The 27,668-nt window shown below is 34.6% G+C and overlaps 1 protein-coding gene across 18 annotated transcripts in view; it reads right to left on the bottom strand.

Moving 5' to 3' along the window:
* Window positions 1-27,668, bottom strand: part of ADGRL2 (adhesion G protein-coupled receptor L2) — a 381,557-nt gene that overhangs the window by 152,267 nt on the left and 201,622 nt on the right. For all 18 annotated transcript variants that reach the window (XM_087960527.1, XM_087960529.1, XM_087960530.1 and 15 more), the window contains one exon: window positions 17,690-17,867. In XM_087960527.1, the coding sequence (XP_087816653.1) occupies window positions 17,690-17,762 (73 nt within the window). In that variant the 5' untranslated portion in view covers window positions 17,763-17,867. The remainder of the gene's footprint in view (window positions 1-17,689; window positions 17,868-27,668) is intronic.

The raw sequence follows: 27,668 nt of genomic DNA, 5'->3' as shown, positions 1-27,668 counted from the left end.
TTTTATGAAATCAGCAAGAATTGGAACACAATTATTGTCCAGCCAGACCACATGCTATTCTTCCTGTTCACATGATGTCTTAACACACTATCAGCAAGTTGGTTTGCACTGTACCTGTATGTCTGCTCTGTAAAATGATAAGTTGTATATTTCATGTTGTCTACTCAAGTCCACCTATGTATCAAATGACTGAATGACTGAATGGTAAAATGGCAGTTACTGTGGAGAAAGCCACACCCCTCCAACCTCTATTGTGTATTCATTTTCCTAACACTCTATTCTCCACTTTTGTTCCCTTCTCACAAAGTGATTGAAGCGTGTTTCAGTTTATATTATTTTATACAAATTGGATATTGTGTTTCCTAACAGTATAATTACAACTTTCTGATTTGTGATTTTATTTCAAACAAGCAAAGCAAATTTGTGCATGTCATTGAACACCATTTGGCCATTATTTGAGTATCCATCAAGACCCAGCCCACAATGACCGGCTAATAATGCCCAAGGATTTCTTCCTCACTTGATAAATTTGCCTGTATTCCCTGTTCAAATTTGCCTGTATTCCCTGAGAACAGAAGGAAGGTGAAATGCTTTAAGAAATTATGTTTTTACCAATTAATCAACAAATCTTATCACAGTCTCAGACCAGCATCGAATATTTATTTTACTGTATAAGGTAGAAAAAGAGAATTGAAGATATAAATTTTCATAAAATTACTATAAACTACAATAATATGTCACACTAAAAAGCATCGCTTTTGAGTTCTATTTTCCTACACTTTGTTACCACCATTAAGACTCAAGTGGTAGAAAGTTTCTATCTATAATGGCGAATTCTGGGAATTGAAGTCCACCAGGCTTAAAGTTGCGAAGGTTGGAGACCTCTGATCTATACCATTCTGATCTCTGTAAAGTATAGTATAGAATCAAAAGGACTCTGGTCCTTATTTGTTTGTTAAATTAGTCACTTAAGAGTATCTCCACAATGAGACAGGCAGCAAATGAATTTAATAAATAAACAAATGAACTTCTGCCTTTCATGTTCAATCACTGAAAGCAAAGGCAGACAAGAAATATGATGTAGACCAGCCCTGAAGGACTTTCTGATTCTATATGGTGTCTATACTTACAGATATCAGAATGGTACGCACAATAATTTTCCTGTCACTTTATAGAAGGCAAAGTTGTTCTTTGAAAAAGGGGGATAGGAAGAATATCAATCTTTTTAGCTTTAGTGTTGGAACCTTCTGATAATACAGTGGACAACCAAGAAAATAAAAAATGAATGAGCTAAGAAATGGATCATCAAACACATCAACATAGGACCAGGCTAATATCACCATACTTTGGACCCATTGTATGTACACCTATTACAGTAGCTATGAATGCACCATTGAGAGTCCTTAAGGACCCGGTTGGGTACAGATGGCCCTGGAGAAAAATTATGTGGTAACTAAGACTCGGATTATATTTAATAACATATAAACATGCAGATCATAATCAGCATCAATGCTGTTTTGTTTCTTTTTTCAATGATATGTTTAGGTAAATCCCTGAACAGAATTCACTTTGTGATTTGAATCTTTGATATCCTTTGAGGAAACATCACACATTTACAAAAGGAACTGATAAGACTGGATATTACTAATCCTTCTAGTCCTCAGATGCTATCTGACATTTCTACCTTTTTGACATTTCTTCTGGACTAGTGGAAATATTTTCAAAGAAGCACAAAGGACTATTCCATTTTATCATTACCTCATTTTTAATAATGCCTATGGACCCTGTATGAGTCACGCTTATTTTAAATAAAGGGGGTGAATTCAGTTGGCTATTTACTTAGTGGCATCATAAAAATATAACCTCCCTCAAGATAAGCTCTGGTCTTAATAATTGGATGAACCTAACCATGATATTCCTTAAAAACAATATAGAAGTGATTTGTTTTTGTCTTCCTTTTGATTCCCATATGCCCAATTCCAGCTTAGCCTACAGCTTTGAAATATCATTTTTGTCCCCATTCAAATACTAAGCAGCTATATACTTTCACCTTCTGTGAAGTATGCTAAATAGCCACATTAAATTTGGATAGGAAAACAAATTTGATGGTCTTCAAGATGGAAGAGACTCTGGCAGGCATCAAGCTAAATGCACATGTAGTCCAGTTCAATTGTCTTTCCTCTAGGGTATGAAAGTTGTGGAGAAATTTTATCCATCGACCAAAAAAAAAATCAAGAAAAAACACACAGAGAGACATAGAGATAGAGAGAAGGGAGAAGAGGGAAAGAGAGAGAAGGGAAGCATAGGAATAGGGATTAGTGAAAGGGAGAGGAAGACAAACCTATTTGGCCAAAGATAATACAACAGATATGTCTTTCTTACAAGACTATCCACTCAGTAAAAAAAACTTTAATAATACCTGTAAAAGATACAGCTGAAGCACAGTATAATAAAAGACTGGATTTCTTAGTAAGCTGATTTTGCTTTGCTTAAATGTTTAGAAATTCAAATCATAAAATAATAATGCATGATAATTTGAGATAACATTTTGAAAATTGCCACAATACTAGTGTGGAGTAATGTCAGTAAAAAGTAATCAAAAACACATACTTTTGACATGGACATTTTTAAAAGTATAACAGAACATATATCTCATCTTCTAACAACAAAGGCAAATTATGTGCTATCTACTTTGGATAATGGATAGCAGACAGATGCTGGAATGTGCATTTATGAGCTGTGGTGCATTAATTAATCGACATAGGAAGAGTGAATCCATTTCTCTGCATTATTAGTTTATAAACAAGAGACATTTTCCCCAAAATGCTCAAAATGATTCTGTTATTACAACAATGCCATTTAAATCTAATATTTAACAGCGCTTTAAAAAAAAAAAAAGAGGCAATAAATTTTTAATCTATTCAGCTTTGTTCTGTTACTGATTAGACCTATAGACCACAAAGAGCCAGAATGGCAAGAACCTCAAAAAGACTTATTTATGTCAATGACAGATCAAAGCAGCATTACTAGAATTATGTAATCTCTTTAAATGTGGTGTTGAAAGAAGAGGAGGAGGATAAAAAAGGCTGCTCCACATGCATTGTGCAACTTTTCTTTACTTGACTGTACTACTTAAGCGACTTTTTTGAAGATGTAATTAGAAGAGTGCAGTATATTAATCAATATGTCATGGGTTACTCATTGCAGACAAAACCCATCCATTTTTTGGTGTTTTTTGTTTCACAGTTTCTTGTCAAAGATGTTAGTTATTTTAAAAAATACTTTAAAAATATGGGAAGTAGCATACTGCACTTTTAAAAATAAATCACCAGCTTCCAGAATTATCTTTAACCCCAAGAATACCTCTGAATCCAAAATGGGCCACATAGGATTTCTTAGAAATTAAAAATAATGGATGCTTAACATGGGGGTATGCCTATAACCACAGATAAAGGATAAAAATACAGATAAACACTCTTGAATGTACTGTAAGAAGAGGAGCTACAGAGGATCAAAGTTGAAATGTTAGGAAATCAATGCTTTATCCTGCATTGAAGCTGCCATTTTGTGAATCAGTAAGCCCTCCCTCAGCAGCCATTTTAGGAAAAATATGTGCAATATATTTTCAAACTTTTAAATGTGCCTCAACCAAAAACATCCCTTAGGGATCCCTGTGTTAATATAAATATAGGAATATTTTCTGTCACATTACTATTTGTAACCAGACTAATATTATAACACATTTTTCATTAGATTACCATCATCATTGTTTTTAAAACTATGTTTCCTGATCTTAGAAATGAAGAAAGAACAGATGAATTCATTACTCCTACCACTCTTCAAATCCTTGACATATTTCACTATCATGATGGATTATCCCACAGGGTTGGTTACCCAGATGTTTCTCAAATGTGAGCTAAAAGTTCTCTCTATTCATAATACATATTCACAATACATATATGGGATTCTTTTTCCACTTTTTGATCAGATAAAAACTTATTGCAGTTTCTTAAAAACAGCAACCTTAAAAAGAATATGTACCTGTTGATTTGCTGACCTTTGAAAATTTTCATTTACCTTAAAAAAAAAATAGTAGAAAACCAACCCAATTTCTAATCAAAAGCCTCAATAATATTGAGTCTGATACTCAAATATTCTCCTAACCACAACGAAATCTGAAGTTTTTTAATTACATAGATGAATGTAAAATACTAGTAACATTCTATATGCTGTTCTACCTGAGCCACCTGCCACCTCGCACTGTCCTAGGTATTTCAGAAAACACCTGGGCAAGATGTTTGCTGGAGATGCTATTAGATAATTAGCAAATAAAACCACTCCTGGCAGCCCTTCAGCATTAGTGTTGAGCCACAGCAGCAAGCTGGCACCTGGCAAAGAGAAATGCTAGATGCGATAATTCCAATTTACACATTCAGCACAACATTCCATCTGCCTGTCATTGGGAAACAGTTTCATATTCAGTGATAACAAAGATACCCTGGAACAATACGGTGTCCAATTGCTGACATGGAGATTCCCTGAACAAAGCAGACACCAGCTACAAATGCCTTTTTTTTTTTTTTTTGCTTACATGATTAGAAGGGTTTCTACTGAAGTAAGAAAAAAATAAGGCAAAAATGGACTTCAAAGAAACATCCACTAACCAAAGCTGAAAGCAGGCTGTTATTCGAAGGATGGGCCCCAAACCTACATGAAAAACAATCATTTATTTTAAGTTGGATACTGAAAGAAATAACTAATGTGATAAACCTACCAACTTAGAACTTCCTAAAGTTTATCGTATTACCTATTTTTCTTGAAGTTGTTATAAGCAGGTATATAGACACCTTAAAAACAGAGATGAGGAATTGCTAAGAATGAACATGATGTGTTTGAAAATGACTCTCTTTGTTGTCTCCTTTGCTTTGTGAGTGGAAAAAAACATGGATTACCATAGTTGTAAACTGCAGACATTATCATTTGCTAACCAAAAAAAACCCTTTAAGACTGGAACTTTTGTCATAACTTGATGCCCCAAAAAAAAATCTAATTAGTATTTTTTAATATTATAAACATTGCAAATAGTCAAAGATATCTGATTATTTTTTTCTATCTTCTTTTTGCAACAATATTTGTGATTTTCACTGTTATCTTCCGGTATGAATGTAGACATTATCTTAAACAAATTTATATTTTACACAAAAATAGTTTGTCGCAAAGGTGACTGACAGTGAAGGCTCCTGGATTGGGGCTGAAAGGTGAAAGCAGAAGCAGTATGTTCCGTCGCATAGTTGTGTAGACCAGATTGTCCTGATAGACTGGTCTCAGTGGAGGAAAAAAAAACCCACATTATCTTAAATACTATAAAAGAAGAAATTAAAAAAGACCAACTAAAGGGTTGAAAGTATAACAACCTTTTTCATCTTTTTTTTTTAAATCTCAGCAGCTTCTGGAAAAGATTTTGGTGCATCCATCTATTTGGCTTCTATCAGCAGCCTTAAAAACATTATTCCATGGTCCCAGAAAGTGCATTCTAGGACATTGCTTTTCCCAGTTGCTCTTTTCCAAATTCAGACAAGGCTGCACTTGAGGGAAGCACAGGTGGTGTGAGTGTGTCAATATCAATCAACAAGGGAGGGGGGGGCTATTTAATTAAAAGTTTTTCCACTGGTTGATTGTTCTAACTGTCAGGAAATTTCTCCTTAGTTCTGGGTTGCTTCTCTCCTTGGTTAGTTTCTCTCCATTGCTTCTTGTCTTGGTCTTCTGGTACTTTTGAAAATAAATTGATCCCCTCTTCTTTGTGGCAACCCCTCAAATATTCTAACACTGCCTATCATGTCACCCCAAGTCTTTTTTTTAACAAGACATATCCAATTCCTGTAAGCGTTCTTCATGTTTTAGCCTCCAACCATCTTTGTTGCTCTTCTGTGCACTCTTTACAAGAGTTTCAATATCTTTGGTATATTGTGGTAAACAAAACTGTATACAGTATTCCAAGCATGGTCTTAACATTAGTTTTAGTAACTACTAACTTACTAAGGCATTACAAAGTGGTACTAACATGCCACATGATCTTGATTCTATCCCTCTGTTAATGTAGCCTAGGGTTGCACTGGCTTTTTTGGCAGTTGTAGCAAATTGCTGGCTCATGTAAAAGTGATTGTCTAAAAGTGATTGGGGGAACAGGGAAGGCAGCAACAGCTGTGTTGACAGGGATGGCATGGGTCAGATCCATGACTAACTGCTCAGCTGGGTGGTGTCACCCTGGCTGCCGAGCCCATATGACAAGGCCTGATGATTCATACTCCCTCCTAACAGCTGACCAGCGGTCTCCAGGTAGACGTGAGGCAGTCAGAAGCAGGATGGACTAACTAGAGATGCCAGATGCTGGCTATGTGGATGGGGCTGGGCCATGGGTATGGCATATGCATTTAAACAGCACTGGTAGGCGGTAGCTCCCAGCGCTAACTAGAAACTGTTATGTGCTCATTTGTGCTGGACCTCAAATAAACCTGTATCAAGCAACCAGCTTGTTTCTGTGTTTCCTTTGTTGAGACTACAGACGAATGACAGGTAGTCAGTGCCCCTTCATTTAATACAACACCAGACTGGACTTCCTGGTATCCCCAAAGGAAAACAGGTGACAGGGGATGGCGTGAGTACGATAGATGACTAACTGCCTGGCTGGGTGGCATCACTCGGCTGCAGAGCTCACATAATGAGGCCTGATGATTGCATGCTCCCCCCTAATAGCAGACTGGTGGTCTCCGAGTGAACAGCGCTGATTGCGAGGGAGCCAGAAGCCAGATGAACTAACTGGAGACACTGGATGTGGCTATGTGGGTGAGGCTGGGCTGTGGGTATGGTATATGTATTTAAACAGTGCTGGTAGATGATAGCTCCCAATACTGACTAGAAACTAAAATAAACCTGTATCTAGCATCTATTTTATTTCTGGCTTTCCTTTGCTAATGCTATGAATGAGTGAGACTTTGCTCTTCTTTACATTGAATTTCACTTTGTTAGATAGAGCCCAGTGTTGAAGTCAATTGAGATCTACTAGGATCTTGAGCCTATTTCAAGATAGGCTTTACACACACACACACACACACACACACACACACACACACACAATTCTTTGAATCATTAGAATAGAGGTTGGGCAGGAAAAAACTTCCTTTTTTCCTATTTCCCTTGGTATCATTTGAAAAAATGTTGTCTGTCTTAGAAAGCAGTTTCAATTTTCTATCCTTCTATTTTAACCTGCCTTAATCTGTTAACAAAAGTACTTTAGGTAAAATGATTCCTTCAGTTGCCTTAGCTACAAATCCCCATAGTATACTATAATTGAAATCTACTCACGTAAGTTAAGAATAATTAGGAACCCAAATTAAGCCAAATAGAAATTTAATTCAAACAGTCAGCTGCTGTCATTTAAATGGTTACGGGGTATTACCGTTGCTTAACATATCCGAATGTTTTCAAAATGGACCTTGCTTGTTGCTTGGCATCTTAAGGATTTACTCTTTCATTTTTTGGGCCTTACTCAAATGAAGTCCATTTTCATAAAAGCTCACCAGTTAATGTCAGCTTTTCAAATAAGCCAATTTGTAATTCTACACAGAAAATGAAGTACAGCTGCTCTGAGGTAAATAAAATTGACACTTCATAACACCTGAATGCATCCAACAAAAAATAAAAATAAAATAAAAATAAAAACACAATGATCTGTTTCAAAAGTTTATTAACACCAAGCTATCCTAAACCAAAGCTAATAATTAAATTTGGTTCCTGACTTCTATTAAGAAACATAAGAAAATGCCTGCTGATGTGGTGTCCATTAGTATTTGAATTAGAGGAGGGTTGTTTATTTGCTTTGAAAAAGGGCAAGTAGATTATATTTGTTCAATATAGAAGTTACAACCACAAATTACAACCACAATTGTGACAAGAATTTCTATTGTTGAGCAAGATGGTTTGTGAATCATGCTCCATTTTTGCATCCTTTTTGCCTCAGTTGTTAAGCAAGTCACTATAGTTAAGTGAATCATGTGGTTATTAAGTGAATCTGCTTTCTTCTATCATTGACTTGCTTGCCAGAAACTGGCTAGGAAGTTCACAAATGGCTATCACATGGCTTCTGGATTCTGCAACTGTTGCATATGCCGACTGGTTGACAAGAATCCAAATTTTGATCATGATGATTTGATGGGGATGCTGCATGTAAGTGTGAAGACTGGTTGTAAGCCACATTTTTCAGTGCCATTATAACCTTGAAATATCACTAAACAAATGGTTGCAAGTTAAGGTTAACCTGCAGTCAAAAGTTTTTGGACTTTTTCCATTTGTAACACATTCTGCAACTTTCCCCCTCATTTCTTCTTTGGTTTTGTGTTATGATGATTAATTTTGAAATTTTATAATTTAATCAATACTGACAGATGGATTTGTTCTTCACTTGGACCTCCCTTGGTCTAGCTAGTACAGTGAATTTATTTAAAAGTAGGGTAAGATTAAGTGTAACATTTAAAAAACAGGATATATCATTCTATCAGTACGAGGCCTCAACATTGACAAAAAATCCCATTTGATCCATTAATATATACAAAATCAGTAATTCCTCAAAGCGATTTGCAAGCTATTGTATGAGTAATTCTAGAACTTATGCCCGAAACAGGATATAAGCAATTGTACAAGTTGTTCCATAAACCGTTATCTAAATCCTTGCATGCTGATTAGAACCAAAAAGGTAGGGTTTCTTATCCTGATTTCATTCCTGCTGTTGTTGATGGAAAAATGGTCAATAGACTACATTTGCTACTTCTTTACTGGATTCACTAAAATCAGTGTCAACCTATTCTTGTATTATGTGTTTTGTGATGAACCCAAAACTAACCAATAGTAATATACTATTGCAGGTTTATTATATATCTGTAAATTCATAATGAAGAAAAGGTTCTCCCATCACTGCCATGGAAAAAATGTTACAGGATTTCCAAATTCATATATGCCCACATTTAAAACTGAGTTTTTCAAACTATTTTCATGAAACACTATGGTTCCATGATACATAAGAAAAAAAAATTCAGTAAAGAACTAATTTAAATCATGTGACAATATGAAATATTCTTTGCTTTGGGAGAAATCTTGAATTGACCCTTTTTTACCAAAATATTGAATATTCTTCAGAGAAGATTATATAATACAAATGGTAATAGGAAGTCTGAAATCTCACTATGCCAAATATCACAATATTTTTATGTAGTTATTCTCAACATCTTGCAAGATTTCATATAAAAGTATTAATATATTGCATTGTTTATTAATCTTATCAAATTTCAGACATACATATCTAGCTATAGTTTCTGGGGGGAAAGCTGTGCTTGTCATTTAATAACACTGACATCTCGCAAGATCTGGTGATACCTTGGCAAGTTTGTAATTAAAAAAAAAATCTAAAATATTCTGCAAATGCCACATTGCCACATATTAGTTAAAAGTAACAGGCTTGGGACTCCTTGAAATATGCACTGTAATTTAGAACAGTTTGAGATGTAGGTATATACCAAAAGACCAGATTTTTAACTAGATCACCTACAATGACAATCCTTCAAGGCATCCTAATTTCAGAGCACAGTGCATACAATCTAACTTTAGCCTTTTCTTTTTAATTGCATTCTTACATTCTCTCTTTAATAATACATCCTAAATGATATGTCCCTCAAGGAAATTATTCGAAGTGGAATTTGCAGGTTATTAGTTTACTTATAATACATTTTACAGCAGGTTTTACAGCTCATTAAATCTATCCTAACTGGCCTTTCTGAAGCATGGTATCAAACTTAAGACAATTCTTATTTACTTTTTATGTAATTATTTACTGTGAATCATCTTAATAAAAAGCAGAAATATGCAAACAAGTTTTCAAAACTCCCATCAACTTGAATAGGCAAAAACACATCACAAACCATCAGTTTGTTCCTTATTGCTTTCCATGCTGCATGCCAATTTCATCTGTTATAAATTAACTAATGAAAAAGGACAAAAAACATACAGTACATTACTGTTTACAAAGAGCAGATTTATCTCAAACCCACTGAAATGCGTAATCAATTCTAAATGGCCACAAAACCCCATTTTCTTAAACAGAATTATGATACTGAATAGACCTGTGAACTTGGACTATATGACTGAAATTCATTTTACAAACATTTTGTTTCAGTAAGATTCTCATTTGACAATTCAGGCAGAAAAAAATGTTTGTCCATGCGTGTACCGTGAGTGTGTGTTTTTGTGCTTACAAGTTTGGGTGCTATTCCATTTCTATTTATGATATAAATATAAAAGCAATTCTTTATTCCATCAAAGAATGCAGGGTATGTGTGTGCGTGTATGCGCACACATACACACACATATACACATGGGTATTTAGATATGTTACAGGGGAAATATCAGTTTCCATTCATGAGTAGCTAAATGGATTTAACCAATATAATATCTTCCAGATGACAACACACTAACTGGCAATTATGAAGTTTTAGCCCAAAATTTGATTTGGAAAGAGAAAGCAGAATATCAAGGCAAGCAATTTATACATGAGAAAGAATTGAATCAAACACAAAATTCAGATATGGAGATTGTTGCACAGACAGCCTCGTGTGGTATCTATATTTAAGGGCAAATATTATTTTCCCATCTTCTTAGACTACAATTGAGTTCCAATTTATTTATTAATCTCTGAGTGTAAATGCTCAAGATTAATTGATAAAATGCACTCATCTCACTGTCAACTGTGGATGATGCTCATATAAAGGCCTGAAAGTATTTTTATATGACACTGTATTCAAGATGTGATTTGGATTTAGTCAAAAACAAATGATCCAGGACAATGTTTCTTAAAATTTCCTCCCCTGACCCAAAAGCAGTTTTTCTTTATATGTGTTATATTTACTACATAACATAATAAAATTGACATGTTTTTGCTACTACTACTACTACTTCTACTATTGTTTAATATGATTTTAATATTATATTATTTTAAAACAGGCTGCAAATAATTTTACTTTTTAGGATCACTAAGAGGGTCTGTAGAAACACTTATCTAGGAGTACTGATAAAGGAGGCACTTCAACTAAGCCATCAATACTACATCTCTAGTCAAAGAAAAGTTTGTGGATAAAGAAATTACAAAAAGCTTTAGCAGAATAAAAATTTCAGAGCTTGGACAGAACTTGAGATGGTTTATTTTATTTAAATCCACAGGGTTTTTGTTTGGCTTTTAGAGTTTCTGGATCACTTTTGATTTGCTTATAAGAATTACAGGATCTAAAGTATGCCTTTTTCTAGCTAAGGGGTTTAAAAATGACATCAGATGCTGAACATAAGAATAGCTATTGAGATCTTTTTACAGCATTCCAAAGGTCAGCAACACCTGGCCACCCATAAATCTGCAGAACTCGATAAGATTATGCCGGGGATAAACTAATGCTATATAAAATGGTGGAGAACAGCAGATAAGAGAGAGAAAGTGACTTTGATGAGATGAATTTTTTATTCCTTTCAAGAATTTGATCTGAAGCATAACATTTCAGCATACAACACACAATACAAGCTGTGCTCCTAGCAGACTACTAAAGAAATGTTAAGTTTGCCTATTTCTTTTTCTGGAGAATGTTTTATTATGTTATCTGGAAGGATTTAAAGTCATTATATTACAGAAGTATATAAAAGTATTCCCTTTCTTTTACACATATCATTCTTTTAACTTGGATTATATACAACATATTTAAACTTTGTTTAAAAATAGGTTTCCAATTTTATATGACATTCTACTCCAAATCACATGATTTAAAATTGGATCCAAATTTGGCTAATAGAATAATGTCCATATACCAAAAAATATTCAGGAAAAGTGCTTCAAAACATGGAGTACCACAATAATAATACAGTTACTTTATTTTCAGGTTTTTGCATGAACTTAGAAAAATACATTGCTGCTTTAAGAAGTCCATTCATTAAAACCACATTTATAAATACAATTTATTAAAGTAACCATGTTTTTAAAGGATCTAATTAAAACAACTTTCTTTTTTTATATTCTGATTTAAACCTGAAAAAAATCTATGCCAGTTTAAGGAACCATTGTGCTTGTACTTTTCCATATTCCAAATCATGTCTTTCAAATCATTTCTGAACCATGTACCCTGTCTACCCAAGATATCAACACTTCAGTCTCATGTTTGTGACTAATAATGGAACTATTCTTCCCCTATTTTTAGCATTTAAAACAAACATTTTATATAAGAGATGTTCAAAGCTTAGTTAATGCTTTGATAATTTTGTCAGGAAATCTGGATACAAAAATGTTTAAAACATAATGTATTAATTGTTGAATGGAGGAACTTAGTTCCAATTCCTTACTCAAACAAAACTTTATTAGAAGACTTAACAATAAAATATATAACTGATAAAAAAAATCTAATAAAATACATGAAATCACAGTAATTAAATTTATAGAAATTCTCTTCTGGCTAAAGAAAAAGGACTTAATTCCTTTCCTAAAAGAAAGAAATACAGAACTTATGGACAAGTCAGGTTTCATATCAATGAGCAGATGCACAAATTATTAAGCTGATTTGTTCCACAAAGCTGTTGTGAAAGCTACATATGTGGCAAAGCTCCCATATCTTAGCATTCAAGATGAAACATTTCTGAAAGCTAAGTAAAACAGTATAGTTCATTCCTTTATGTTTTCAATTTAGGTGCTTCCTATTTTATGTAATTGATTACAAAGGCTACAATTTTCCAATATAAAAACCTATTATTATGCTTTTAAAAACCAACAGGAGAATTTCTAAACCTGAAAGCACTGAAGTCTTCTCTTTTCAGTTAATCTGGTTTAGAAAAGCCTTGTTGATTTTTCTTCGGATATCAATAAATAATTACAATTAACTGCAGTGTCCTATTAAACAGCTCATCTGTAACAAATTTCCACCAATGTTTTTCAGTAAAATTATTGTGTTTTCTTGTTGTTGCCGCTGTGCCTAGTGTCCAGCTTGTTTTATTTGACAAGTAAAAGTACTTGGGAAATAAATAATAGTCTTCTTTGATGGAGTACCTCACAAAACAACCCTCCTTCTGTGCCCTTGCTGAGAATGTAGCTTTTGTGTAGAATGCACATATTGTCACTCTTTATTACAAATTATCAAGATAGTTTCATCTCAGCCAACAAATATACAGTATGCTTAAAAAGCCACACTCTCTTATAGTCAAGCATAAATGAATGTTGTTGGTATATGAATATTACCAATACTACATATGCAAATTCCTAGAAAGTGTTATATATCTTCCCTACCCAGCACTGTACTTAAAATTCTCCAGACTGCAAGATACATCTCCCTATTAATAGATGAAACTTCCTAATCCACCTTTTCCCTATTACTGTATTAAAAAAGAAAAGCAGAATGCAGTATTTAAGAATTTATAAGAGAATGCAAAATATTCTCAGCCACTAAAATTGTGTAGTGTTGGCCCCCATTAATAAAATGGATGCACACAAAAATGGCTAGCAAGTCAAGCAACTGTCCAAGTAGGCTTGCTCTAAGTTGGTATAGGAACACTTTTGCCATTTCTTTTCAAAATTTCTATTATTCAAGATTTCATATTCTGGGCAATAGGATGATACTCAAGCCTAAAGCTCTGTTGAGGTTTATTTCCCAGACTTTTGCCAGCTATAAAAACATCCACCTCTAAGCCCTATTATATATCTATTAAACCAAAAGGCAGTTATCTTGCAAGAATTTCCAATAAAATAAGATTAATTCATCTGTTTGGGCTTGAAACTACCTCCACATCAGTATTCCATTCCAGAATAGAAACCACAACTTTTGATTTATTCCAATAATTTTTAATTAGTGTGGCTCCCTTCCGTCTATTCTTCCCAATTTCCTCCCTAATTTTCTTTCAAGTGAGAAATGAAGACTTTTTTTTTTAACAAAAAGGCAGTACATATCGTCTCATGTGTAACCTGAACGTTCCCGGAAAAATAAAGTTTTATTCAAATACTGGTATGCAAAGACCACCAGGAACATATGTAGATGATTATCTCTAACAAATCACAATTATTTTTTAACAGACCACATGTGAGAAGTGTGTTTTGAAGATTTGGCCTTCAATACTTTATCAACCCAATAGGGGAGGGGGAAAATAGTCTTAAAAGTTGGTCAGGCAAACCAGGCTTTTGAAGGGCAATATCCCCTGAGAGAGATTGCTGATCTTCATTCCGTGAAATCTAAATTAGAGTTCCTAGTATACTTTTTTTTCCAATTCAAGCCCATGAGCCGTATCTTAGAACAGACCCAACATTAAGCTAAATAGATATGTAAAAGCTTTTTGCAGGATATTCATGGAGTAAACAGTTCTGTTTGTCATTCAGCAGGCTTCAGGAAGAAGTGAATGGGAATATATTATTTCACATTTTATGTTCTTAGCATATATTTAATTGAAGTACCATATTGAATACAAAATTAGATGGAGGGAGAAGAAAAGTAATCTGTATTTTCCCCAGACAGAAGGTCCTTTTTCCCTCCTATAAATAGTACTAGACCTAAACACTTGAACATTTTCAAGTATCATAACTGAGCCATCTCTATTGTACATGTCATTTTCATAAGAATTGAAGGAGGGGGAAAAAAACTGGTGCACAAGTGCCTTAGGCTCACCAAACCAGTTGTTAAACCAGTTGCAGACCACCACTGAGTTCATCTAATGGTTTCAAACACAATTTAAATCACTTTTTTATTTCTAATTATAGTTACAGGAACACACAAAGTGTTTTTTTTTTAATTGTTGCTTGGATTCAATCAAGCCATACTAATCTCCAAATTTGTTCAAAGTAAATCAAGATGTATTTTTATCCAACTATGGTCAAAATGATATCAATGCTTTACAACACCTTGGATTTCACCTTCTATAGAATTAAAAATACAAGATGCTGACAAATCTGCCTCTCTCTGACCACAATTAATTAGCATGAGTCCAAGTACAATAATGGATAATAAAGATGGTTACAGAAATTAAAATGGCAATGTTTGGTATGTAAAACTGTGAATATATTGACTTTCCAGATCTCTAATGGGGTATCTCCTAAGACTTGGAAGGGACCTTGAAAACTGTAATAAAATCTACAAAACCTGGGGCTCATTCCCACAATCATACCAATACCTTTTTATCATGTTCTCAAGACGGGAGGAAAACAAGTTTTTATAGCCTTACCAATCTCAGCAACAAGGCTGTCAGTGCTGTTGTCTACATACAGAAATGCCCTCCCCATTCCAGTCTGGTAAAATTCATCATCTCCTCATTGTTTGAGTGCTTTTGTATAATACAAGATCAATCATCAGTGAGAATAGGCTGAAATTACCCAGGCAAAACAAAGTTCTTTCTCTGTTTCAGAAGAATTCAACATACAAAGCACTTACAGTTCTCTAATTCTGCCACAACTATTGCTTGTTGCTTGCAAACTGGGATGCGACAGAAGAGTTGGTGAACAAATTGGTCATTTTATTTTCCTATTATTGAAAGGAATATTGACTTCATGAAACCGCTGCATTTCATCTTCCAACAAAGTCAATATTCCCTTAACTAAACCACATACAAACAAGTGAAACAGCTCCTGGTTCTCTCTTCTTAAGCTCTATACATTCCAGCAGCCAAAACATAAATGACCATCATGGCAAAAAGCCCTACAATAGGACAACAAGGGGAAAGCTAGTGTTAAGGAGTTTATCAACTACCAAGGATTCTTTCTCCATAAAATCCAGGTATGTACACAGGAAAAAAAAGTTTTTTCCACAGAGTATACTAATTCTGAAATAGCTTAGAGTGGCTTCAGTCTAAACTAGCAGTATACCAGCTACAAGACCAAAGCTACTCTGTAAAAATATGTCCTCAGCCAAAACTAAATGGGGCATCTTCATACCTGGATAAGGAGTTCTGTATTCTTAGTGTTCTTCATGTAAACACAGAAAAACTGAATATGATATTTACATATATTTAAGCATAACTTGCTATAATTTAGCTGCAATTCTATGCATATCCAAACTCAGTACAATAAATTTAGGTAGTTAAAAACACACATTTGATTATCTTGTCTTTTCTCTGACTTGACAGGGCTACTGTATTTTATCCTGATAAGACTGTGAAAAAAGGAAGGATAACAAACTCAAGATGAATTACCTGACAGAGAAGGAAATCAAATTTTGGAATCTTAGTCAAGTCCAACACTTACTCGTTGCACTTAATTTCTGGTGATACATCACTCCATTTTTTAATCTTGACATTTTTAGCAAAAAATCATTTTGAAAGAAATGATTTTTTAAAAAATAAGGCAGCAAAATTGCAGCTTTGATCACGCTAGGATAAAATTTTACAGAATTCCATGAGATTTACTTCTGAGAAGACCTGAAATAAAATTTCATCAATAACCAGTTTGTGAATTATCATCTGTTAAGTGGTTCTGTAAATTGCATCTGATTTCCAGCTTTTTCAGTAAGGTACTATACATGTTCCTATTTTTATGGCATTCAAATTGGTTAATGACAGAAACATGCAACCCCCAATCATTTCAGGAGAACTTAGATGGATAAATGATGTTTTATACTGTTAAGCTATGTTATAATACTATAACACTACTGTGCTTATAGTATGCAAAAATTGCACTGAAATATCTTAAGTTTGTGAAGCTGGGGAAACTGAACAGAGACAAGCATCTAGTAGAAATCACAATGATGCAAAAATGACAAATTGTGCTTAGTACTGTCATGACTCAAACTCTAGCCTTTTGGATTTATGTCCTGATGTTGGATACTAGTATGTCAGCCACTAGGTTTGTGTCACGACACAGTTTGTCCTCTAAGTACCCCTATGAAAAATATTGCAAAAGAGAAAAAATAGCTTATTCTTTTCTCTAATTTAAATATTAGATATTGCATAAACAAGTAGGAAAATAATTTTACATGGGAACAAGATATAGGCTGACAGTAGCTCATTTTCAATTTCAGTGACCTGATTTTGAAATGAATTATGCTTATTTTCAATTTACTACACATCTGCCAGTAAGACCTAAAAACCTATATATTTATAACTGTGATTATGTGTCTGCATCTCTTTATGAGCATACAGATATTTGCCATTGCATTTTTTTATAGTGGATCAAGGATATACTATCTTCTTATATAATTTGAAATAGATAGATAGATAGATAGATAGATAGATAGATAGATAGATAGATAGATAGATAGATAGATAGATAGATAGATAGATAGATAGATAGATAGATAGATAGATAGATAGATAGATGAGAGAGACATGAGGTACATGAGAGAGGAAAAAGAGAGAGAGAGAGAGAGAGAGCAACTTCTACCAAAATAGTAGAAAATCCTGTGAAAGAATAATCCTAAAATATAATAAAAAATTACAGTAACATAGCATGACAAAAATAAAGTAAAAGTTCCAAAATGCATCAGTGTATTCCAAAATATGTGACTGAATAGCATTCCTTCGTTGGACTCATGCAACAGAAATATGAAGCATCATTTCCAAAATGAATTACATTGCCCCCTCAGACAAGGATGAATCATAAATCTGAATTATATTTTATTCTTACAAATTACACATTAACATATCTTACCTTCTGAACACTGCAGGAAGCTTACTATCAGAAGCAGCCAAAACCTTTTCATTCTGCAATCAGAAGCCACCATTATTGACCCCTTTTAAAACGGTTTTCTTTTTTATTCCTTAACGATCCCAGTTATAAAATGCCCAGCGTCATTCAAGAGGGTGGTCTACATCATTCATCTTCATAACTGGGGAAAGAAATGAAAATGAAAATTATCAACTCATGTTCACCATTAAATGAAACAGTAGAGATCAGATTCTATGCCTGAGGAGAAATCTGACCAGTGATGGAAGACACAAAATTGTCTGCTTTCAGTTACTAACTGAAGGGAGACTTCAATTTGGAAACCATGAGAAAAGAAGCACATAGTGTGTGTGAAGGATGGTAGCACATTCTTGTAAGAATTCCAGGATTTCAAGGCACTTTCAAGCTAAAACCCTGCAAGGCCAAAAGACATCTAACAGCCTTGTAAAAAAGAAAGCAGGACAGTTGCTTCAAGAAACAGAGCAGGAAAACAACACTTCAAGCACCCTTTTGCATTCACATTTTTAGGATCAATGTGATCCTTTGGGTAACATGCAGCTTCAATACCTGTTTAAACCAGGAGCAAAGAACTGAAAAGGTGTAAGATTTTTCTGAGATAGCAGGATTCCCCTCCCTTCAACATCTATACTTAGTGAAGACGCTACTTCTTAGTGCAAAGATGTTTGTCTTCATAAACATTCTTTACCAATAAGGGAAACGGGGTGGCAGCTTTTTTCCCAAGGGAAATAATTTCTGCCAGACGTGCCTGGATATTACGGAAATAATAACAACACTTAAAAGTACGCTTTTGAGGCTGTGCAGAGTACACCATTCCCAATCCGTAATTACAGACCAAGGATATGTAAACTGAACTTCGACAGGGCTTTCATGCAGCTCTGCATTAATTATTTCATTAAATCTGTTATTAGACACCAATTATTGGGCCGCCTTCCCTCATCACCAAAGCCATCTGCATTAATATTACAAGAGCCTGCTGCATCTACTTCTCCACTACTCTTGTATATTTCTATCCAAAACTATTACTCATCTCCATCCAGAACTAGAAACTGATGTATATCTGTGGATCTTCTCTATACTAAGAAGCAAACTGCATTCTACAGCACAGCAGGAGATCAGGCATTGTGCACTTCCACGAATGTTCATCTCTCTTTGAAAAAGCTGCCTACAGCTAAGGCAGCAAAAGTTATTTTTGCAAATGCAAACAAATAACTACAAAGCTGTGAACAGTTAAATCTGCCCCGGTCACCTTTGTTTGACTCACTACTTTGCCAAAGAATAGAAGAGTCAACCCAACAATGTAAGTTCCAAACTTGCTCTTTTTCAAATATCTGGGAAAATATGAATCGTGCCAAATCCAGCCTACTGTTGCTTGGCTTTCAAAATAGCCAATTTCAGCCTAGGCTACATTTGTGCCTAATAGGATTAGAAAAATCAGTCACAACAGATGTTCTGTCTGATCCTAAAGATAATGCTCAGAAATTATTTAAATGCTCCTTATTTTGGAACATGCTTAAAACTAGAGTCACTCTTGCAAGATGGGCAATTATATGTCATTTAAATCAATATCTGTTTCTGGTCCTTGAATGAAGGAATTCATTCACCTCTGCATCCTGAATATTTTGAGAAATGCATGCTTGCCTATAATTACACTGTAATAGATGCTTTGAGACAACCAGTAAACTCTCTTGTTATTTAATGAAATGGTTTGCATTGCTACTCCACATTAATAAAAGGAAGAAAATAGGTTAATTACATGTAACGTATATATCCTGCAATTTGGAAGATATCTGGAATGAAAGTGAAAACAGGGAAAATCTGGAGCCTAGTTTCCCAAATCCTTACTGTTTTAACTCCCTGTATACTTTTCCCTTGATTTTTATAATTAGTATAGTAACAGGTAGTCATCAATACTACACTATACTATAATTAGTATACTCAATTTATGACCAAAGTTATGATGTAAATGTAACTTATTGTAAAGTTATAAATGTGACTTTTTGACCAACCATCACACAACTCCCATTGTCACGTGATTTCAATTTGGGCACTTGGAAACCATTTCACATTTACAACAGCTGCAACTGCTTGCTGTTACATGATTGTGATTTGTGATTTTCCTGTCAGTCTTCTGAGAAAGGAACACAATTGGGAAAGCTGGATTTTCTTAATCACCATGTCATTTGCTTAACGACTGTGGGTTATTCACTTAGGTCCATGGTAAAAATGGTCCTAAAATCAGGTCTGGACACATGACTCGCTTTGTGACCACACCTTTTTATGACAGACATTCCACTCCCAAATGTGTTTCTAAATCAAGGATTATCTGCATGCTATAAGCCATCTTATTCAGCTCTCTAAGAAGCAAAACTCTTGAGTAGGTCAATATTCGGGATTGACTTAGAAGACAGGATGCTAACAATCATTCAGAAATTATTCATGTGGCCTATTCAATTTCAGAAGTGGTACCAGGCTAACTTCAAACTTAAATTCAGTTTTTCCCACTTTAATATACTAATGAAATATGAAAAAATAATGATGGGTACAAAAACAAAGGTTCTAAAAAAAAGGAAAATATCATTTCTCCCCTCCCCCCCCCCCAAATGGACAACTATTCTCTTGCTACTTTCAAAAGTGTGACTGACGAAGTTCTCGGCAGATACCTAGAGGTATAATAAAAAAGAAAAGAGAAAAAAGATCTATTGCTAGTTAATCTAGAGGTGGCACATCAGCTGCTGCAGGAGTTTCCTGAAGCTGACACAAAGGAATAATTACGTTACATCTTGAAGTCTTACACTCACAGCAAAAAGAGCATTCTCTGGTAAAAAATCTACAGCATCCGCAAAGAAACAAGTTACATGTATCACTGAAAGGATGGTTTGTCTTTTTATTTTTATTTCTTCTTTGCAAAAACTAGTACCGATTAGAAAAAAACAGTCAAGCTATTTAGCAAAGAAGGATGGACTGCCTTGTATTTATACACACAGCACACATATAAATGGACAGACAAAGGCAGAATAACAGATGTTTAGGATATTTTATCTAACAAAATCCTGAGTAATAATAGCAGACTTCGCAAACTTGATAGACAATAAAAGGTGAACCAAAACGCTCATTAGAATAACAATTGTTCCCGGCTGAGATAAATTAATAATTGCAAAGGAAATAAAGCTAACATTTGATTATTACTGAAGGAATCACAAGCTTAAAAAAATGCTGAGATTTCTTTGTTTATGATTTTTAGCTTTTGAGATTCAAAACAAAGTACTCTTCTACATAGATCTTCCAAAGATGAAAAATGAATCAAAGGGTTGGACATTGAAGAGCCTAAATGATTTTTTTTTAAATTCTTGCATGTCATTTCATTACTGTAACCTGTTTGAAGAAACAAGGAAAGAAAGCAAATATTTAAAACACTGGAAACTAAAGACTATTTTCCTGGAGGGGAAAAAATCCAGTTTTCCAGATTGTGCTGTTATTATTGTTTTAAAGTGACAATATGGTTAGATTTATGGTGAAGTTTGGTCCATCTGAATTGTTGGAATATATAAAATAACAGGAAGTAATGTCAAGTACAACATAGATATTACAGTATCAGCTACTGTTTAGAGGATAATGCAAAGAGATACATCTGTGTGGAATGAATATTTGGAATGAGAGATGGCCATAACAAAATGTATCTTGATTTTTGTCTCTTAGATATCATGACAAACCTGAAATCCAGCTATTAGGGATTTATTGAACCTTTCTTCCAAGCATTATCTCCAGTGAATACATATCTAACCACTGCTATTTAAATGCAATGATTTCAGGATAATAGTAATTCAACAATTTTTAAGACTTTTTTAAACACCTAAATCTATACTATGATACATTTTAAAAAAATCCTTCAAATAGAAATGAAGAAATTTGATTGCTTATTTTTTTCAAATAATTGGCTAATGCATCTCAAAGAAGAAAATAGCTTCCTTTTTATTGCAAATTACCAATATTTTTATTACATGGCTCTAGAAAAGCAGCATGCTTTATCTATCCTCTAGTCGGATTCTACCCTCCCCTATCCCCCACAAACATTAGCAGGTATAAATCCTGGAGCCAGAGAATACTTGGGACCAAGGATGTTGCTGACAGCCTAGTCTTTCAGACCATGTAATTGCACAGATAAGGAGACACAATCATTAAAATCTTGCATCAACAAAACCCAAAACAGGCAAACACCAGCAGGAAAAGCTGTATCAGGTTACTTCTGTGCAAACAGAAAATGTAGATCATAGTAAGTGGTCATTCTTTGCAAATAGCCCATTTCCCTTCAGACTTTAAAAAGAGAAAAAGCTCATATATAGCTGGGCCTGACAGTGAGGAAGGGAGACAGCCTTTAGAGCCAAAAAGCAGATTAGATTTCAATGCAACCAAAGCTGCCTGGAAAACTTCACTTGTAACTTAAATCCTTCCCTCTGGGAAACAGCCTGATCTCCATCAGAAGCATTTTACTTTGGAAAATTAGAGGATATATCCTAAGCCCTTTTAAAGCAAACAAACAAACAAACAGAATATCATGTAAGATGGATCAAAGGATGGATGGAAGGAACGAAGGGAGGGAGGGAGGGAGGGTGGGAGGAAGGAAGGAAAGGATTTTTAGGGACAAACAAAAATCTGCTTAAAATTAAATTTACACTTAATCTTAGATATAATAATGGTTATACCTATCTATTAAACTTTTCATGAAATTTCAGTATTTTAACTCCAATCTAAGGATTGGATCTCAAATAGAATTACTGGGCCAAAATGCTTCCTTAGATATTGTTCTATCTAAGATACTGCTATTTTAGATACTGTCCAATGGCTCTGGTAGCCATTGCATCATACTGTCTGATTCCTAAAAGTCTACAGAAGAACAGGGAATTAACAACAATTCATCTTTTTCTTTTTCTTCATATCATCTTTATTTACATTCAAAGACGAAGCCATCTCCTTCTTCAAGTAGAGTCATTTGAAGAATAAGTGCATCTATTAGTCTTGAAATAAACATTTTCTCTTTATTGTATCCCCCAAGTCCCTCAAAACTTATAAAATTAAGAGTGATAGCTAATCAGTTGTCCAAATATGAGCTAATCTTGCATACACAAAGCTGCATAGTTATCAAAAATCACTTTTAGAACAGGTCTTTATTCAGTGGTCTTTGCCCAAATATTATATACTTCTCTTTTGGGAATGAGAATGATCTCAAGATGGAGGGCTTAGGCTTCTGCAGCAGGCTAACAGATTCAGTACCAAAAATTGAGCATGAACTGCAGAAGAAATCAGGAAAAGCTATATTTCATAAAGAGAAAATATGAATCTAGGCAAGAATACCTTAATCGTGGCTGAACTGGCATTAGGAGAACTTTGGAGCTGGTTGGGAATTTTTCACAAACTGTTGCTAGGAGGGCAAAAGGCAGTGAAGTAGTGGCTACATCTCCCACACAGTCTGGTCCAATGCCAGAAGCTTAGTGAAAGCTGCTGGTATTCAGAAAGAAAGAGAGCTAGTGTAAACTCCCTCAAATTAACTGAAATTCTCTAGAGCAGGGATGTCAAATTTTGCATCCTGTGGGCCGGATCCATCACATGCTGGCCACTCCCACCCCCAGTTTAGTGAATGGGAAAAAATTCACGTCACATGACGACACAAATTTGACACCCCTTCTCTGGAGAATCATGATACGTATTCTGAGAACCTCTGTCTTAAGGTTGAGGTGAGCCAGCTACAGTCTTTCCACAAAGCAGTGGGCTGATTATATTCTGTAAGAATGCTGGGATCGCAGCCATTGAGAAAAGCAGTCACATGGATATTTCATTTAACAACTATTTTGCTAGAAGAGCAAGACTTTGGTCCCAATTGTAATTGTTAAGTAAGGACTATGGTACATGTAAAGTATCAGGGAAAGAAATAGCATAGTGTGAGGTGCCGTATTATAGTAAGAGAATAATTTTTATGAATGCAGATGCTGAATGTTCTGAAATCAGAGATCAGTGCTTTAGCAATGCCTGAAACAATATGAGATAAATATACACCAGTCCTGAATCTAAGCTGAAAGTGAGATCACAAAGCTGGAGTCTCAACAGAATAGATCCTGTGTTAATCATTACAACCCAGTTTATTCACAAAGAGGAACTGACTGCCTGACAAACAAAACAATAATGCTTTCAGTGTTTCAAGCATTATAACTTTATCTTCTCCGACCACATAGGCATTGGGATCTATACCAGTTACTTCCAGGAAAAGAAGTGAAGGCAGGAGAACAGAAATGGGCGGGGGGGGGGGGAGAAAGATGGCTGCCACTGTCAAACACCATGTCAAAGGTTATTTTCTTTTCCTAAGAGGTTTTGTTCATTTCTGCACTGAATATCTCCCAACTCACTGATCTGTCCCTGTTCACATAAAATAATGGTGTCTCAGATTAACAATTTAGGAAAGCAAAGTCTGCTTGAGCTAATGAGGCAATAATAATACTCTATTCCCAATATTCTCTTTCTTTCCTCTATGCTTTCTATATTATCAATATCATAAATGTTACCAACATTCATTATACTTTTGCTCCAATTCATTTCATCTCATATTACTTTTTTTTTAAAAAATATATGTTTGGGATGTCCTGTGTGCTAACCAGCTATTCAGTTTGCCCTCATGATTACTCTCTGGATTGGAGAAGGAGAGGGGAAACAGAATGCATAAGAAAGTCAATTACCACTATTATCAGCTGTAATATCTTAGCCTCATGCTGAGCATGTTAAATATGCTGATAGTTTGGACACCAGAGGCACAATCTGTAGATGTTTACCATTCTGTTCATTAAACACTCCTAGGTCTGTGCAAAAACTGCAAAATAAATAGGTCTCGTATGCTAAATTTTATGAGAAGAGAAGAGAACAAAAAGATAGTATGCAATCAGCTTAACCAATAATATCCCAATATAGGATATATTCCTTTTTTTTAAAGGAGAAACAATAGCAGACAATTTAACGGCAACTCTAGTTACTTATCAAAGAGTACCTCTAAGCAATAGATAGTATTAGTAGGGATTCAGTTTCACCATGGAATCACACTACACTCCTTACATAAAGTTGATACCATTTACCTTCAATTCTATAAACCTAAATATAAGACGTATATTGTAGGGTCATTTTGAGTGCAACCTAATATACAAAGTTGGGAGGAAAAAGTGACTTAAAACAACCAACAGTACATTCCCATGCTCTGATTTTAATTAAGTTTCATGCTGTTAAAACTGTACAAGTTCTACCTTTACACGAGAGTATGGCCATAAAAAAGGTTTTGAAATTAAACAGTTGCCTCAAGTTCAGAATGGGCCTTTTTGACTCTTCCAGAACTGTTTCAAGCCTGAAGCAGCTGTTTTAAATTTGAAGTAGATATTCTGAAATTGAAGTAACTCTTATTTCACACCTGGAAGAATTTCAGAATGGCTAGGATACAGCAGTTTCAAATTCAGGTTCGCAATATTTTGCATACCCCTACCTGTAAGAAAAATAAGGTTTAGTGGTAAAGGTGGTTGAAAGGGAGATGTATCTGAAAACTGGCTGTGAAATTACAAACACAAAATTAGAACCAATGGTGGTGAATTTTCCCTCTCCTTTGCATCATTGCAGATATTCCCTAGATCCTGTTCAGGCATTACAAAATTGGTTAAAATTCACCACTCAAATATAGGTGACAACCTTTTTAGAAGATGCAAGTGGACTATTTTATAAGTAACTCAAGGCAGTGTATATACATAATATTCACTCCTATTTTTTCTAGACCTGTGAGATATTTGGGTTGAGACAAAAAGACTGGCCTAAAGTCAGTCAGCCAGGTTTGATCATCATAAGGTGGAACTAGAACTCATAGTCTCCTGGTTTCTATGCAAACACTTTAACCATTATATCAAACTGGTTTCCCTGGTTTTTAAGTTCTTTTTTTCTATGTATTTGTTTGCTATCTGTCTGCCAACCCACCCACCCACCCATCTACCTACCTACCTACCTAAGAACCACCCATTTTATGAGCAAGTGATTCTGATCAACATACAACAAAATTAAAGACAATAAATATTTAGTTTTTGAATACAGGTAATCCTCAACTTACAACCACCATTGAGCCCAAATTTTCTATTGCTAAGTGAGACAGTTGTTACATGATTTTGCTTTATTTTATGAACTTTCTTGTCACAGTTGTTAAGTGAATCACTGCAGTTGTTAAGTTAGTAACATGTTTATTAAGTGAATTTGGCTTCCCCACTGATTCTGTTAGTCAGAAGCTTGTTAAAGGAGATCACATGGCCCTGGGACACTGCAACTGTCATAAATATGAGTCCGTTGCCAACTGTCTGAATTTTGTTCACATGAGGGATATTTCAACTGTTGTGTGAAATCTGGTCATAAGTCACCTTTTTCATTGCTGTTGTAATTTCAATCACTAAATGAACAGTTGTAAGTCGAGAACTATCTGTATTGGGAAAGTGAATTTTGGAAGTATGGTCAGAAAATATTCTGCAGGCTGCAAAAAGAGATATCATTACCTGGATTCATAATTTCCCCACTCCTATTATGTACAGGTCAGGCTATTATGGCTTGTTCAACAACCCATAATGAAAACCTGGCTTACTGTTAAGAATAAATTCAGCCATTTATTCAATAGCATTAATTCCTATGTTATTAATTCCTTAGCCTAGGTAAGAAGATATCAATCAAGAGTTCTTCTTCAAGGCACATGACCAGGCTCAAATTATCATAATTCCAACACATTATGCAAATATCTAGCTCTCCAGAGAAGTCTGTAATGCGGGGAAAGAAAATAAGAGGATAGCCACCAATAAGATCAATGGGTTCATTTACATTTGTGACAGGAGACCACTGAAAGATCTGAACTACCAGGTGGGGACAGTTTGTCCTGATAAAAATCTATCTCTGCATTCATTAAAGAGTCAATATTGAATTGGTGGAAGATAATCATTCAAGAGAATATAAGATTATAATCTAATTAAGATCCACCCATCAGTGGTGCTAAGTGAGTGTGCTTTCCTCAACATAAAACAGATAATTTATCAGAAGGATTAGCAAGCAAAGATAATGAGACTATGATAAGACATGCCAACAGCTCTGGATGATATATTATGCCACTTGACAGTGAGATAGATGGCATTTAAATTTAATAAATAAATAAATTTATTTTATGACCTTTTTCTTCTCAGTATAAGAAAAATGGAAATAGGAGGAATAAGTGAATTAAGAAGAAAAAGTAAGAACATGCATATCATTCAATGGTCAGAAAATATTGGGATCTGACAATCCCAATTCAAATGTTAGCTGCCCAAAATCCAACCCCCACCAGGCAAAATAAAACCAAGCATGAAGATTTGACATTTGTGGGTTACGTATACCATCCTGTTTATTTAACCCTATTTATTATTTGAATTAAACAAAGCTTTATATTCAAGGTACTGCAAGTTGCAACTGTAGTTTACATGGGCTTGAGGCCATTCATGGAAAAGTACAATATAACTGTGTGAAGATATGTGCACTATGCAAGAAACACTAATTTAAAGTAATTTTTTAATAATAAATGAAAGAAAACTGGCAATTAAATACCTTACATTAGATGGAATAATATGATGAAACTGGAAATATATTATGCACAAAAGCATTTTTTTAATAGTTTAATATGAGTGAGCTACCGTACTTTATATTTCTGTTTCCAGCTTAATTATATATAAACTGTTTAACTTCCAAAAGGACCATATATACACACTATTCAAGTAGGGTTTTTTTTTCTGTTCTGCCCCAGTGATGATGCCCTTCTATGCCTTTTGTCAGTAACTAAAATACTGTGATGAATGTATAATGTTATCATTTTTAAATCCTGAAGGAAGAGAAAATTATCATTTTTAAATCCTGAAGGAAGAGAAGAAAA

Source organism: Notechis scutatus, chromosome 3, assembly GCF_049901735.1.
Source record: "Notechis scutatus isolate UNSWTSFEM ecotype Mainland chromosome 3, rNotScu1.2, whole genome shotgun sequence".
Lineage (NCBI taxonomy): Eukaryota > Metazoa > Chordata > Lepidosauria > Squamata > Elapidae > Notechis > Notechis scutatus.
The sequence above is the reverse complement of the archived record's forward strand: the minus strand, read 5'-3'. Positions and strand labels throughout refer to the sequence as shown.